The sequence below is a fragment of the Filicampus tigris genome, chromosome 22, assembly GCF_054856515.1.
Source record: "Filicampus tigris isolate MCC_2025a chromosome 22, RoL_Ftig_1.0, whole genome shotgun sequence".
Taxonomy (NCBI): domain Eukaryota; kingdom Metazoa; phylum Chordata; class Actinopteri; order Syngnathiformes; family Syngnathidae; genus Filicampus; species Filicampus tigris.
In genome coordinates, this window is record NC_141238.1 from 8,372,825 (window position 1) to 8,387,635 (window position 14,811).

At 43.9% G+C, this 14,811-nt stretch overlaps 2 protein-coding genes across 4 annotated transcripts; one reads left to right on the top strand and one right to left on the bottom strand.

Moving 5' to 3' along the window:
* The first annotated feature begins 44 nt into the window (after positions 1-44).
* parpbp (PARP1 binding protein) lies at positions 45-9,692 on the top strand. 2 transcript variants are annotated; one of them, XM_086022896.1, is made up of 10 exons: positions 45-104; positions 329-484; positions 1,783-2,025; positions 2,902-3,177; positions 4,422-4,576; positions 5,338-5,518; positions 6,494-6,675; positions 6,755-6,836; positions 8,812-8,953; positions 9,035-9,692. In XM_086022896.1, the coding sequence occupies exons 2-10, from the start codon at positions 335-337 to the stop codon at positions 9,280-9,282; spliced, it is 1,659 nt and encodes a 552-aa protein (XP_085879022.1). In that variant the 5' UTR covers positions 45-104; positions 329-334; the 3' UTR covers positions 9,283-9,692. The 2 variants fall into 2 exon arrangements, with proteins under 2 accessions (XP_085879022.1, XP_085879023.1); XM_086022897.1 differs by lacking the exons at positions 6,494-6,675; positions 6,755-6,836.
* A 92-nt stretch (positions 9,693-9,784) lies between these two features.
* pmch (pro-melanin-concentrating hormone) lies at positions 9,785-12,123 on the bottom strand. Of its 2 annotated transcripts, none has more exons than XM_086022712.1 (4): positions 12,043-12,123; positions 11,293-11,640; positions 9,998-10,121; positions 9,785-9,921 (listed from the first exon to the last, which is right to left on the bottom strand). In XM_086022712.1, exons 2-4 carry the CDS (start codon positions 11,488-11,490, stop codon positions 9,869-9,871), a joined length of 375 nt encoding a protein of 124 aa, XP_085878838.1. In that variant the 5' UTR covers positions 11,491-11,640; positions 12,043-12,123; the 3' UTR covers positions 9,785-9,868. The 2 variants fall into 2 exon arrangements, with proteins under 2 accessions (XP_085878838.1, XP_085878837.1); XM_086022711.1 differs by having other exon boundaries at positions 9,785-9,924.
* Between the last annotated feature and the right edge of the window lie 2,688 nt (positions 12,124-14,811).

A 14,811-nucleotide genomic window follows, 5' to 3' on the forward strand; every position in this document is an offset into this window, starting at 1 on the left:
GTTCTTAGGCATAGACGTCATCAATTATTTAAAATTTTAAATCATCTGCTTTGCCTGTGGACGTCGACGGTGTTTTGGAGTTTGAATTGGCAACGCAATTACAGGTTAGTAGCATATTAACAGTTTATATTATTTATACAATATTGTTCTGTGTGTTTACCTATATTTATAAATATATTAGTGTGTATTTTCGTGGTGACTATAGAATGTGCTTTAAGTGAGTGAGTGCTTTAACCTGTGGGCTGTTCGCGTCTGTAATGTGGTTATTAATGCACCATAAATCACTGACTGCTCACACCTGTAACATATCAACACGCTCTCATTGCAGTGAACAATGCAGGCTATAGGAGAGCGTTTGAAGCAGATGGTGAGAATCTTTAGGCGAGAGAGCCACCGCTTTCTGGAATCCGAGAGAACAACTGTGTATGGAGCCGACGCCATGCTGACCGTGCTGCAGCTGGTCATGGCCCAAGTCAATAAGCAGGTGAGTTCAAACCAATTGCAAAAGTGCAAACACCTGAGAGGGACCATTAGGGACATCATTCAGGGTTAGCTCTCACATACTACTGAAACGCTCTCATGCACACAGATGAAACGCTGACATACACATGACACACACACATACTACTGAAAGGCTGTCATGTACACAACAACTAAAAAGTTGTCGCGCTCACATGATTAAAACGCTCTCACACATACACACTCAACTGAAACGATCTCAAGAACACGGCTGAAACGTTCTCATAGTACACACCTGAAATGCTCTCATGCTCAGTTCTGAAACGCACGGAGGCACACACAACTGAAATGCTCTCACACACTCGGATGAAACAGTCTCACACACACAGACAACTGAAAGGCTGTCACGCGCATCTGAAAGCTCTCATGCAAATGTGTCTGTCTTCAAACTACTGAAACAGTCACACACCCAAAACTCTCATACACACAAAAACTGAAACGCTGTCATTTACACACAACCGTAATATGACTCAAATGATTAAAACGCTCTCACACTCACTCACAACTGAAATGATCTCAAAATTACTACTAAAACGCTCTCGCACACACTTCTGAAATTGAACAACTGAATGTTCTCACACAATAGAACAATTATCCTGTCATGCAGACTATTGAAACGCTGGCATGCACGAACACTACTGAAACGCTTTCTCACACCTAAAACGCTCTCACACACTACTATATATATATATATATATATATATATATATATATATATATATTGTCGCTGTCCTGTGTAAAACACGTATGTCCATTTTTTTTCATTTTTCTTATTTTTACGTGAAAGGTGTTTCTGCTTTGCAAAAATTCTTCCAAAATTGGACATAAGTGTTTTTCACAGGGCAGCATTATGAATGCATTTTTGTTATACAGTAAACTTATTGTAAAAATACATTCCTCATAGGATGAATAGGCTATCAAATGCAATAGTATGTGTGAGAGCATTTCAGTCGTGTTTGCATCTGCAGTTATTCGGGAGTCCCTTTTTCGTATCATCGTATATCTTTATAGAAAGGACAGACTGCCCGTAAAACCGAATGGCCCTTGCGGGGCTAATAAAGTCTATTCTGAATGCGTGTATGTGAGAGCCGCGAGATAATCCTGACTGATCTCCCAGACGTAGACGTGTCTGCTCGTCAGCGCGGCGGCGTTGACGCGACGCCTCAAGCTGACTGTCACCGCGTTCGCACGTGACGCCGTTCTGGCAGCGGCGCGGAAAGCTGACGAACGGCAGCCCCCGGCTGTCTTTTCTCCCGCCGACAGCAAAGCGGCGAGTTCCGAGTGGCCCTCAGCGACGTCCTGCTGGCCTGGAAGCACTTACTGGTGGACAAACTCGGCCTGCGGCCCCAGGACGGCGAGGCCGCGCCCCGCGAGAGCCGCGCCGTCACGCTGGAGGCGTACGAGGCCTTCCTGAAGCGCTCCAACGCCGTGGATCTGGTCCACGTCCTCAACATGTGCCGGCGGCTCGGGGACCGCTCGGACCCCCCCGGGGAGCTCGTCAGCCCTGTGAGTAGAACGCCGGCACCTGGCCAGGAACCTTTGGAGCGCCGTTGTGTGTTTGGACTGATGTCTAAATGCACTTCTGGGCTATTTTGTTTGATTGAGCCGGCGAGGAAGCTTTGATCTGCCCACTTGCCAATTAACTCATTCGCTGCCAGACATTTTCAGACCTTCTCACATTTTGAAAAAAAATTGACAAATATATAAATACCCGGTAAATTCCCAGGATTGAATGGCTGGACTGTGAAAAGACAAATAAATACGTCATTGGCAGTGAATGAGTTAAACGCTCTCACATAAATCTGACATACTGCATGAATTGTCATATGTTCTTGTTTAGAACAAAAGGCGTATTATCACAAGAATGAAGTTTTTTTTTTTCTTCAGAACAAAGTGTCCATTTTTTTATTATGAGAATGAAGTGGTATTTTGACATTTATTCTGCAAAATATGACTCTTTGCTCGTTATACTTTTGACTTTAATGTCCTAATATTACGACTTCATTCTTTTAAGACTGACTTTTAATCACAAGAAAAAATATGTCTGGTCTTTTTTTCCCACATATAAATGTTTTTTTCTCGATGACAGGCAATCTGCTCTATGAACCAGTTATTTCAAATGCTTTATTGTAAATAACAAAACAATCAAATGTTTTGTTTGTTTATCTGATTATAATCAGTTACCCAATTATTTAATCAAATAAATACACAAATGTTTTATTTAACTAATGTGTTGATTGTTGAGGGCTAAATTAATAACAAATAAAACATACATAATTAAATACATTTTAATTGGGTCACGCCCACCCAATTCACCTGAAGTGAAACTAAAAGTTAAAATGTCACTTCTGTTTTTTTGGGGGGGGTTTTCCCTTCCCAAAGGTCGAGCTCTACGAGTTCCTATCAGGCAGCACTGAAGTCTCGGACGCTCCCGACTCGTCCGCCCCGTCCAGCCCGTCCGCTAAAACCCGAGCGTGCGGCTCGCAGGTCAAATCGGCGGTGAGGAGAGTGTTCTGCTCTTACCTCAGCTTGCTGGTCAACGCCAAGGACGACTTGGCCTTGGCGCTGACTCTGGACGTCCCCGGCCGTGCGCTCGGACGGCAGACGTTCACCGATGTGAAACATGCAGCGCACCGGACTGGCATGTCACTCTTTTTGGTAAGCAAGCAAAACTTGGACGGCATTTGCATTTTTTTTTTTTTTTTAAATCAATTTTTTGCAGGGGACTTGTCTGTACACTGCAAAACCGGGGCTTGAAAAAAACAGAGAGAAGAGGAACATATTACTGTTCTTGATTTAAGCAAAAATAACCGCACGATAGAGTAGGCAATAAAAGTAAATATTGCTACACTGCAAAAATTTATCTTAAAGCGGCAGTCAACCCAAACATATTTTTTTCAAGGATATGTTCCCAGCTAGTTGAAAAACATCATTCTGATTAATTTGGCGTTTGTGGAATATAAATTAAGCAGCAAAATGCACTCGTTTTTAGCCATCTCTGGGGGCGGCCATTTTGTCTTCTGTCGACTGAAAGTGACTTCACAACTGCCCACAACGACCAATCACGGCTGATCTGTTTTCTGAATCCGAGTCGTGATTTGTCGTTGTGGGCAGTTGTGATGTCACTTTCAGTCGACAGAAGACAAAATGGCCGCCCCCAGAGATGGATGGCTAAAAACGAGTGGATTAACACTTATTCCACAAACGCAATATTTATTGGAATGCCCTGTTTCAACTAGTGGGCTTGCATAGAGCATATTCTTGAAAAATAATGTTTGTGTTGACTTTCCCGAAAAAGTGATAAAATGAGAAATATATGACAGTAGAGTGTTATCTTATTTTTTCCTGAACCTACCCATCACATTTTCTAAAAAACGATCCCCAATTTATTTGTGTTTTGCTGTTTTGTTTTGGGATTTTTTTTAAAAATTTTTTTCTTCCTACCAATGCCACGTGAGTGTCAATTATTTTTGTGGTCGGGCTCTATTCCTACCCCCAATTAAGAGCAAAAATGTTCTGCCAATAGAACAGGAAAGTTTGACTTGGCAAGAAAAATAAGCAGATGAAAAAGCAGCAGATATAGTAAAAAAAAAAAATTAAAAAAAAAACGCAATCAAGCAGAGATTTCCAAAACGAAAAATTTGTGAATGGCGAACCACAAATATGCTATAATCGGAAAAAAAAAACGTTGCATAGCTTGTTTGGTATTAGGATAAAAAACTAATTCCAGAAGGATGAGGAAATACTTGTCTTAAATGATGTTACTGCTATTTTCTTTTTCTGTAAAAAAAATCGATTTGAAATTGGATTATGGGATAATCGAAAATGCTATTTTAAGTCCAAGATCACCTAGCCTCTTAACCTGCCTTGGACAGTTGAAACTTTTCCTCCCCAATTGGCAGGCGGTGACGTCGTTCGTGAGGGCCGTCCAGCTGGGCGGCAAGGGCTACGCGCCGGCGCCCTCGGACCCGCTCAGGAAGCACATCAAGGGCCTGTCCGCCTTCGTCCACTTCCTGGACAACCTGGAGGACATCCTGGGGGAGACGCCGGACCCCAGGTACCAAATCTGCTCCACGCTTTTTGAATCAACGCCTCCTTTTGCTGCAAGAGAGACACACTGAAATCAGTTGTTCGTAAACGGCCACCTTGCACAATCGCACACGTGTTTGTGGGGACCGTATGTATGCGTGTGTATGCGGATGGAAGCGTGCGCGTGGATAGAACTCTGCGTGCGCGGATGATGTTGGACGCGCAACACAAGTCTGGCAGCAAGTTGTTATCAGGAATGATTTAGCCTGCAGATCATGTGAGGGGCAGGCAGCTCGGAGCAACACATCGGGGCTCTCGGTTCACAAGACACGGATGAACTCGGACAGTCAGCGAGTGTGTGTGCGAGCGTGTCTGCGCGTGGAAGTTTCCTGGTGCGATAACACCTTCCGCCCAGAGTTCATGGCCCCTCGATCGGGGAAAAGTTGTTTTCCCCCCAAATTTCTGGCTCCTGCAGCAGTGCCAATATGCAACCTTTAAATGGATGGGGGGGAAAAAAAACTAAATAAGGAGCCTTTCCGTTCAAGTACCGTACGGACTGAAAAACGGGGTATTGACTGGAGGGGAAGTCTTAAATTTGATGGCAGTTGTAATCAATTCAAGTACACAAACACTTGACCTGGATCTTGACTGTTCTTTGACAGCGTATGCTAAGGTCTAGACATGGCTCTTGACTCTGTTTTGAATGATTTTTGACCTGGGTCTTGAATGATTCTTGACCTAGGTCTTAACCTGGGTCTGGACTTGAATCTAACGTCCGTCTCCTTCCAGTGTTTGCGGGTCCAAGCTGGTGTGTGCCATCCGGGGGGCTCTGGTGAAGGGTTGTGAGTCCAGAGACATCTGCTCCGCCGCAGAGGAGACAGCAAGCCAGCTGAAGGAGGAAATCTGCAAACTGCACCAAGTCCAGAAAGAGACCGCACACACAGCTGGGACCGGGATCAGCCCTGCCAGGGTAACTCCACTTAACCCTTTTCATAAACCCCAGCTCTTGACTGGGATCTGTTTGGCTCAGTTTTTTGGGGTCTCAAAATGTCTTGACCTGGGTTTTGGCTTGGCTCTTTGACCTAGTTCTTAACTGTTGAATATTTTTGACTTGGGTTACCTTTTTTTAAAAAATACTTTTTACTTTTTTCTGGGTCTTGACTGTTTTTTTTTTTTTTTTGCTTGAGTTCAAACACAGCTCTTCACTTTTTCTTAACTGGTTCTGGGCTTGTTCTGTGTAAGGTTCGTGACATAAATCTTGACTTTGAAGTTTTTTTTACTTGATTCTTGACTTCATCCTGCCAAATCATTCTAGACATGGTTCTTGACGTAGTTCTTGACTTTGTTCTGTGCATGGTCCCGGACAAGCATCGTGACTTGGTTTTTGACTTATGAATGTGGTTCTTCAGTGCTGGAGTTCAAACACAGCTCTTGACTTTTTCTTGACTGGTTCTTGACATGGTTCTGAGCTTGTCCTGTATAAGGTTCGTGACAACAATCTTTACTTAGATTTTGACCGTTTTTTAATTTAATTTTTGACTTCATCCTGCATGTTGTTCTAGACATGGTTCTTGACGTTGTTCTTGACTTTGTTCTGTGCATGGTCCCGGACAAGGATCGTGACTTGGTTTTTGACTTATGAATGTGGTTCTTCAGTGCTGGAGTTCAAACACAGCTCTTGACTTTTTCTTGACTGGTTCTTGACATGGTTCTGGGCTTGTTCTGTATAAGGTCCGTGACAAGAATCTTGACTTAGATTTTGACTGTTTTTTGACTTGGTACTTGACTTCATCCTGCAAGTCGTTCTAGCCATAGTTCTTGACTTTTTCCTGTACCTGGTTCCGGACAAGGATCTTGACTTGGTTTTTGACTTAACTGGTCCTTTCCTTGATTTTTGAAGCAGACTCTGAGTGGTTCTTGACCAAAGCCACCTGTCTCCCCGCAGCCGAAGGCGTACGCTGTGAATCACGCCACGGCATACGGCGGCCGAGATGCAGTGAAGGTACTGCTGGCTCTGCTGGACGAAGAAGCCGTGACGCAGCCGTGCGCTAACAAGGCCGACCTGCTGTCCGAGGACCAGGCTGTACTCAACGGGAGCGAGGGCACCTCCGTCCTCACCTTGTTCAGGTTCACCAAACAGTCATACAACTCCACCAAAGTGGGAATCAATCCACTAATACTGTGCCCCTGCCCTCACCCTCCTCAGATCCCCTGAAGTGTCCACTGGATCTTCTCCAGAGCCCCTGAAGAAGCGAGTCCAGAGCCGCCTGGACCTGCTCAAGCCCAAGGTAACGCGGCAATCAGAGCCCCGTCAAATTGGATCAGACGGCCAAATGTTTTTACATCCTGTCATTTCTCCCCGTGCTTGTTTATTTTTGCTTCGCCCGAGTAACTTCCAAGTCCCCAGCTGAGCGTTTGCACAGCTGCCTTTCCGCTTCCCACCGTCCACCGGCATGAAAGCACCTACTGGAGAGGGAGGGAGAGAATTTGAGGGGGTTCAAAGCCCACCAATAGACGCCGCCCCGTTGCTTACGGTGCAAAAAGTAACACTGAGAACATGCTGAGGATCCGATATCCAATCTCTTCCTTCTCCTGGGCCTACGTTGTTGCTCCTGGCAGCCGTATGCTTGTTGCCTGCTAATTAGCATGCCCGCTAGTCCTTTTGCCTCCCTCACGCTCTAAACCGGGGATAGGGACCCAGCCATGCCGCGAATGGTGAAAAAACAAGAACTATTAAGACCTCACTAAAAATGTTTAGTGCCTTTCGTAAAAAACGTAAATAAACTGTGAATACTCTCTGAATGCACTGTGTTTGTAGCCGTCATCATGGAAAACGAAAAATCGCATCACAACTCTGGAAAAAAGTAACAAAATGTTGCCGTATTTTATTCCTTTCAAGGAAACGGTCCTATTGTTGATATAATGTAAATAACAAGGGCCGGCACTGCTAAAATTTGAAGGCCCCGAGCAGATTAGTTGACATGGCAACACAGAGAGGCTGCAATCGGATTGGACCAAAAAAAATGTAGCATCCACATGTACTGGAAGCAGTTAAGCCAAGAGAAATGCTACCAAATGAAGAGAATAGACTTTAGGCCGGTTGCCGCAGTTTGCCATCCACTTGACGGCCTTGTATTTGAACTATATTGTTGCAGCTGGAATGATTTTTTATTTCAGAACTATCCGTGTTCATGCTGGCGCGGCGACCGTGTGAACGTCTGCAGAACACCAAGCGTATGCTAAACACATTTTGCTCCTTTATGCGATCCCGCGAGCAGATGTCATCTGACTCAGCCTTCCTCTCCGAACAGTCCCCAGGCGCCTCGCCGCTTCCTCAACTTCCGCTTGGCGGCCATGTTTTTGGACAGGACTCGAAAGGTTTCCCCGTTGTCTGTCTTAGCAGCACATCAACAGACATTGGCTTCCTGTTTTTAGTGCCAAAAACGTGAGGGGGAAACTTCATGTGAACGTGTCCCTGATGTCAACTTCTGATTTGCTCCAAACCTCTAGTAGCCAGGCTATAACCTTGAAGTCATTATTAGTGTATTCTGACAGTTTTTCGACTTGTTTGCTTTGGCCTGGTTCTTGACTTGGCACTGACCAGTCTTGACTTTTCTCTGACTTGTCTGGACTTGGGTCTTGCCCTGGCTCTTGACCAGGGTCTTTACAAAGCTCTTGACTGATCTTGAACTGCACTTGACCTGACTGTTGACCAGGCTCTTGACATAACCCTTTACCTGGACACTGGACCTGGCTCTTGACTTAGCTCTTTATTTAGACACTGGACCCGGCACATGACCTGGTTCTTGATCAATGTCTTAACCAGGCTCTTGACATAACTCTTGACCACGGTCTAGACATAGCTCTTGAATCATCTTGACCAGGGTCTTGACATAGATCTTGACTTGGTTCTGACTTGGGTTCTGACTATGGTGCTGAAGAAAACCCTTGACTAATCTTAAATTGGATCTTTACTCGGATATTGACTCGGCAAGACCTTGCTTGTATCTAAAGTTTTAACATGCCTCTTGACTCACCTTATTGTGGGTCTTAAAATGGCGCTTGACCTGGATTTGACTGTTTTCTGACTTGCTTCTTGGTAGGGTTTTGAAATTAACTTCTTAGCTTCTGGTATCCAGGCTGCTGCTGTACTAACAGTTGGCAACATAACTGGACTGTAATCTAGAAATGGGCTTCAGTTTGAGTAACAATACAAACTAGCAGTGGATAAGCCATCATTCAACAACTATCTATCTCCTCTAGATTGGACCCCGAGCCGTCCGATCCCAGTTTGCTTGCACCTATCAGGACGACCAAGAACCGCCCCTCAATCGTGTTCTGCACTTCCCGAGCTCAAGCCAAGTGGCCACCTGCGTGCACCCAGCACCCAAGCCTGCGACCTCAGGTAAATGGATTCCATTTTTCACGCTAGTTTTTGACATCAGCTGCCAGTTCGCCATCTTTACTGACCCAATGTTTCATCAAGCCAAACCTTCCGAGATCGTCCCCATACTGGTTCCCAGGAGCGGGAACGCCAACCTGGCCCGAGCTCCGGGTTCAGACGACGCAGTCAAAAAGACGACAAAGAAGAGGAAGCAGGCAGATGTGGAAACTGAGAACGAGCCGCCGGAGAAGAAGAAGCAGCCGGTGAAATCTAACGTAAAAACCACCAGTACCAAAAAGAAGAAATTGATTGCAGGACAGGCGACCCTGACCAACTTCTTCAGAGTCTGAATATGCTCCTTTTTGAGAACTGTTTTTATTTCTTATTTTTTATGTGGCAAAATGTCACATTGGGGAAGGCTTACTTTGAAATTCTGAGCCAAAACTGTTGCACTGCATGTGTGAAGGGTACAAAAACATTTGTGGGGGTAAAAGGTGATCAAAGGGCTGTATTTTGAAAACAATATTCAGTTCAGGTGCGTGAGGATTATTTTGTCCCATTTACAGCAAAAAGGAGCATTTGGGGGAACGTAGTTATCCCTATGGGCATTTTTTGTTTCCTTTTTGTGGTGGAAAAAGTAGTCTTATTTTGAAATTCAGAGCCAAATCGGTAGATACAAAAACTTTCTCTACACCACCAATGACAACCCACAGAGAAAAATTATGCTTTTTTTCTGTAACACTTACTGCTTGAGAGGCCATTTTGGGTGCTTTTGTGTTTCTTTATTGTGGGGGGGGGGGGGGGTGTCAATCCAGAGAGCCTTATTTTGAAAGGTTGAAACCACATTGTAAATATGTTGCAGAGTTGATTTTGAAATAAAATTTTATTTTGTTTTACACACTTGTCTTAATGCTTGTAGAAGAAGACGGCTGATGTTTATGTCCCTCCCCAGCAGGGTCGGTACACTCGTCCGATCATACAGCGCAACACTACTTGGAGAAAAACACACACACACATTTGCGTGTAAGGTTTACGGATTGTTGCAGTGTATTTACGGGTACTCACTGTCAATGTCAGTGTCCCGGCGGTCCATTCTCTCAGCGGCTGGATTTTGGTTCCAGCGTGGCTCGTTCATCACAGGAAGTCGCTGGTTGAGACCCCGAAAAGGCGATCCTCGACGCCTCGTGTCCTGCAGGCAAAAAAAAAATTAAAAATGACACGGGAAGATAGTGTGGTGCTTTCCTCTTTTGTGAGAACGCTCTTCCGCAACAAACTCGGTTCATCAAGCTGAGACCAGGTTGCTAAATAGATTCCACCTGATAGAAAAAATATAAAGCTATTGAACTTAATCTGACCTAACTTTGCCCCATAGGTTTATTTGATTTTACCTCATATCTCAATCAAAATGTTTCATTTTCACTTATACTTTAGCAATTCATTATTGTCATTCATTTCACATTTCGATATTTTTAATTGAACTTAGTTTTACCTTAGACCTCTTGATTTTCATTTAATGTCTTTTTATCTTAATTTTAATTTTTAATTCTTTAATTTTTTTTTTTTTAATTCTTTTAATTTTTATGTCTTTTTCTTATATATATTAATGCCTTGAATATGACTATTTGACCTTATTAAATTGAATTTAAATTTAAACATTTACTTTGATACATTTTTAAATGACATTTTACCTCAATTCAAATGTATTTGTATTAAATTTGACCTGATTATTCTTAATGTATTGATTCATTTAAATGCATCTTTATTAGATTTTACCCAATTGATCAATTTAAATTTATTTACATTTACCAATTGATTACATGTATTTACTACTTTTAGCTTTTGTAATTCAGACTTATTTTTAATAGCATGCTTTAATTCAAATGTGTTTTATTACGGTTTACATTATTGAGCCATCTACTGTATTTTTAATACATTTTACGAGGCAATATTCATATTTTACCCTATTGAATAATTGTCTTTTTTTTCTATTTAATGTAATTTAACGTGATCAGTTTTATTTCTTTTAGCAATATTAATTCCCCCTTTTTTTTCTATTTCATAAATATTTGACCTATTTTGATTGATTTTAGTCTAATGCAGTTTTAACCCAAATATACTTGGTTCGTTTTGACCTGTTATTTAATAACTGTATTATGTAATTAAACGTTCTTTATTTTTCTTTCTCGTTGTACCTTGATGAATTGAAATTTGCTCTTATTCTACAGTTAACCATATCTTTTTTTGATTATGTTTTGCATTATTTTTTACCTAACTCTTCCTTGCTAAGCTACAGGAAAAGAAAATAATGTTAGTGTGACGCACCACAAAATACAAGCACAATAAAAAATGATGCTCCTTACCGTCAACAGGAGCACTTTGGGGCTTCCGTCGTCATCTTTGACGTCCCACATCAAGTTCGTCCTGAGGCCGGCGGTGGCGGCACTCTCGTCGCCCATCAGCGCGCTCAGTTCATCCTTGTCGGCGTTGCCGGCGACCAACCGTCTGCCGAGGCTGGAGAGGAGCAGCAGAGCGATGACCACGAGGCGGACGGAGGGCATGTTGTCGCTTGGACGCCGAAGCGCTCTACTGGTCTACGACGCGGCTCGGCCTGGGCTTTTAACGGCCAACGGCCAACGAGCGTCATGGCTGCTGACGAAATGATGCCATAAGGTCACCCACAGAAGTGTCAGACTTCCTTTGACGGGATTCTGAAAGGAGTCATTTTGTTTCTTTACCCGGTTGTAATAGGGGTCAGGCGCAGGTTAGAGGTGGAGGCTTCATTAAGGAGCGCACATTTCTGAATGCCGAACCAACCAGCAGGCCTTCCTCGGCATCGGAGCCAAGCAGAACGAATAACAATACAGCCGACTCAAATGTTTCTGTCGAACAAACACTAAGTCAAACTACAGGCTGAAAACTATACCTGTTGAAGCCTTTCTGTGTATTTTTCTGCTCTTTCTGGAAGATTTTAGTCGAGGCTCCGATAAAGAGTGTGGTAAATTTCACAAGAGACAATGTAGAGAAAGATCTCAATAGTTATTAACAGCGGTTTTGGGGCTACGGGAACGATCATCAAAAAACTGCCAATAGGGGTAGGATAGATCACTGACCTTTAGTTGGGCCAAAGGTGGGAACTTGGAGCAAAAATTCTACTTGGGGCAGAGTGTCAAATCCAGGTCGAGAAAGTAAAAACCCTGCCACAGTTTGGCTTTAGCTACAGGTGTTTCCACTGAAGAGCTCGTTTACCTGCCGGTTGAAGCCAAACTGTGAAAGGGTTTTTACTTTCTGGACCTGGATTTGGCGCTTTTGGTTAGGGGCAATTTATCAGTGTTCAAAGACCCCTTTGCTCTTGGTTTGTGTGGGTCCTGAAAACCAAAGCCAGATTGACCCCCGAAAGTTCGAAGAACCTACAGGTCCTTAAGCTACAGTAATATTTCCGCCTAACAGTCCAGGAGGTTTTAGTTCTCTGTAGTTGTAGCTACTGAAACTACAGCTGCGTTTCCACCTAAACCTTCAGGAACTTGCTTTTAGGTCTTTGTACTTCTAGGTTCTGGAACCAAAACGGCACTTCTATGTAAACTTCCAGAAACTTTCAGTCATTGGTTACTTTTTAGGTTTGTCTCGCCAAAGCCCAGGATGTTTCATTTCTTGGCGCACACAGCTCCTGGACCCAAAGTCACATTTGTAGCTAAAGTTCCAGTAATATTTAAATAAATTCAGACAACAGGTCCCCCAGGTCCACACACATTTTGATTCTCCAAACGTTCCTAGAAAAGCTCATTTGTTCATGTTTTCATCAATCACAGCAAACCTCACGAATGTGACATCAGCAACACTTCATCACTGCCAGTCTTCGTCTTCTTCTTCTTCTCTTACGAGAGAAGAGAATGCCGTAGGTACGTGTTGCGGTTTCTTGTGGGTTGCCCCCAAGAAGAGCCCCCGCGCTTTCCTGGAAACAATGCAGCTGATGAGGAGCTCTCCAAGGAAAACAAGGATCTGACATCATGGCTTCTTCAAGCTCACAGCTGAGCCAACACCAGGGAGCCTCAGTGAATTTCCACTGCCGGCTGACACTTAAAAACCGGGACAATCTCTCGGTAGTTTTTTCCCGTAAACGCTAATATGCCAGCGTCAGTGTGGGGACAAATGCACTTGCTAACCGGTGACACACTTCTACTGACTCTTGTGTGTGTTTGATGCATGCATTCATCCATCCTTCCATTGCTTCCCCTTCATCCTAGTCACCTACCTCGGCATTCATTCATCCATACATACCCGTCTGTCCATCCCAATATGAGCCACTACCTATCTAGTTATTTAAACTTATACTTTCTCAAACCTTTCTTGCCTACCTAGCCACCTGACCATACTCCACTCATTCACTGCCATTGACGGATTTGCTTGTCTTTTCACAGTCCAGCCATTTAATCCCCGAAATGTATTTTTTTTCCTATTTTTTTCAAACGTGAGGGTAAAAGAGTCTCTGAAAATGTCTGGCAGTGAATGAGTTCATCTATCTCTGCTCAACCTGCCAATCGATCTGAACCTTCCCTATCATTCAATCGTCATCGACCGAGCCATTCGGGGGTAACCCTTTCCCGAAATCAGAACGACTCCAGCAACTGGTACGATTTTGGATTGATCGCCCTTGATTCATGACCATGTTTACACAAAATATATATAGCTAAAGTAAGGCCAAAGTTCAAAAGTAATGGTCTCGAGATCAGAGTCTTGGCCAGGTTCTGCACCTGGCGAAGGCTGACGATCGTCTTCTGGCACTTCTCGTTGATATTCTTTCCCGTGTCTTCCGGTGACGTCACCCTCCTGTATTAGAAATGCACAAATGACCCCGTCCTTATCCTCTTTTAACATTTCAACCCTACTTTCCGCTTTGTCCATCACTGTCCTTGTCCTATCTGTGACAACCCATCTTTCTACACTTATCTACCCATTTGAGCGTACCTCCTTACCTAGAAATCCATTTGTCTATACCTTCCCTAGCTTTCTATATTTCTAACAAACCCCAAAAAGTCATATCTTGGTGATAATGACGCTAGGTTGTGTTGAGGCCTTCCTATACTCTCCGTTGACATTTTGGTGTAAATACTGCAAGCTTGCAGACTACCACAGGGTCATTAGGTCCACACCATTGATTCCCAGGATGAAATAACATCCAGGATGGCAGCGGGAAAAGAAGAAGTGTGTGGGGGGGGGCGTGTGTGCCAGTCTACCGCCTGACCGCCGGCCAAGTCCTCAAGGATTTTTATTTGGGGGGGTGTTGTCCTGCACCGACTAACTCCGAGCGTCCCCCCCCCCCCCCAAAAAAAAAGCGCTGACTTGGCAGCTCCGGCCGGCAGGAGCTGCCACGCCCCGCCGCTCTGTTTGCCTTGGCAGAGGCCACCACCACTTGGGAAGTATTGCTCGCGGCGGCGGCGCTTTCAAGCCGGCACCGCGGCTCGAGTTACCGGCCGCTCCGTCTGGAGGCCGGCAAACATTTGCACACGCTTCTTAAACATGCGTCTTGCGTAATCCCCTTCACAATCGGCCTGGTACACCACTACTCACCTCAAGAACTAATCATAATATTAATGATGATGTTAATACTACTACTAATAACAGCTTCAAATACTAATTGAAATGTTGGAATATGGCCGCCAGGTGAGAGCTGGCCGGCTTGACAACAAACAAAAGTGCGATGGAAGGTTCCAGTGGATTTCTTTCCCCTCTTCCTTCCTCTCTTCTTTCAATTTATACATCCATTTTTCTTTTCCTCTCTGCCTTTGTTCCTTAATTCCTTCTTCCTTCCCGCCCACTTTCCATCTTAAGTTATTTATTTCCTTCCTTTCTTCTCTGCATCCTTTTTTGTTTCTCCCACCTTC

Bases quoted from the DNA above. Each gene is read 5' to 3' on its own strand.
- parpbp (XM_086022896.1), top strand. From the start codon at position 335: ATGCAGGCTATAGGAGAGCGTTTGAAGCAGATGGTGAGAATCTTTAGG. The intron at 2,026-2,901 runs GTGAGTAGAACG...CCCTTCCCAAAG, and splicing joins CCGGGGAGCTCGTCAGCCCT to GTCGAGCTCTACGAGTTCCT. The intron at 8,954-9,034 runs GTAAATGGATTC...TGTTTCATCAAG, and splicing joins ACCCAAGCCTGCGACCTCAG to CCAAACCTTCCGAGATCGTC.
- pmch (XM_086022711.1), bottom strand. From the start codon at position 11,490: ATGCCCTCCGTCCGCCTCGTGGTCATCGCTCTGCTGCTCCTCTCCAGC. The intron at 10,122-11,292 runs GTAAGGAGCATC...TTTTGCCTGCAG, and splicing joins CCAAAGTGCTCCTGTTGACG to GACACGAGGCGTCGAGGATC. The intron at 9,925-9,997 runs GTGAGTACCCGT...TTTTTCTCCAAG, and splicing joins CCGGGACACTGACATTGACA to TAGTGTTGCGCTGTATGATC.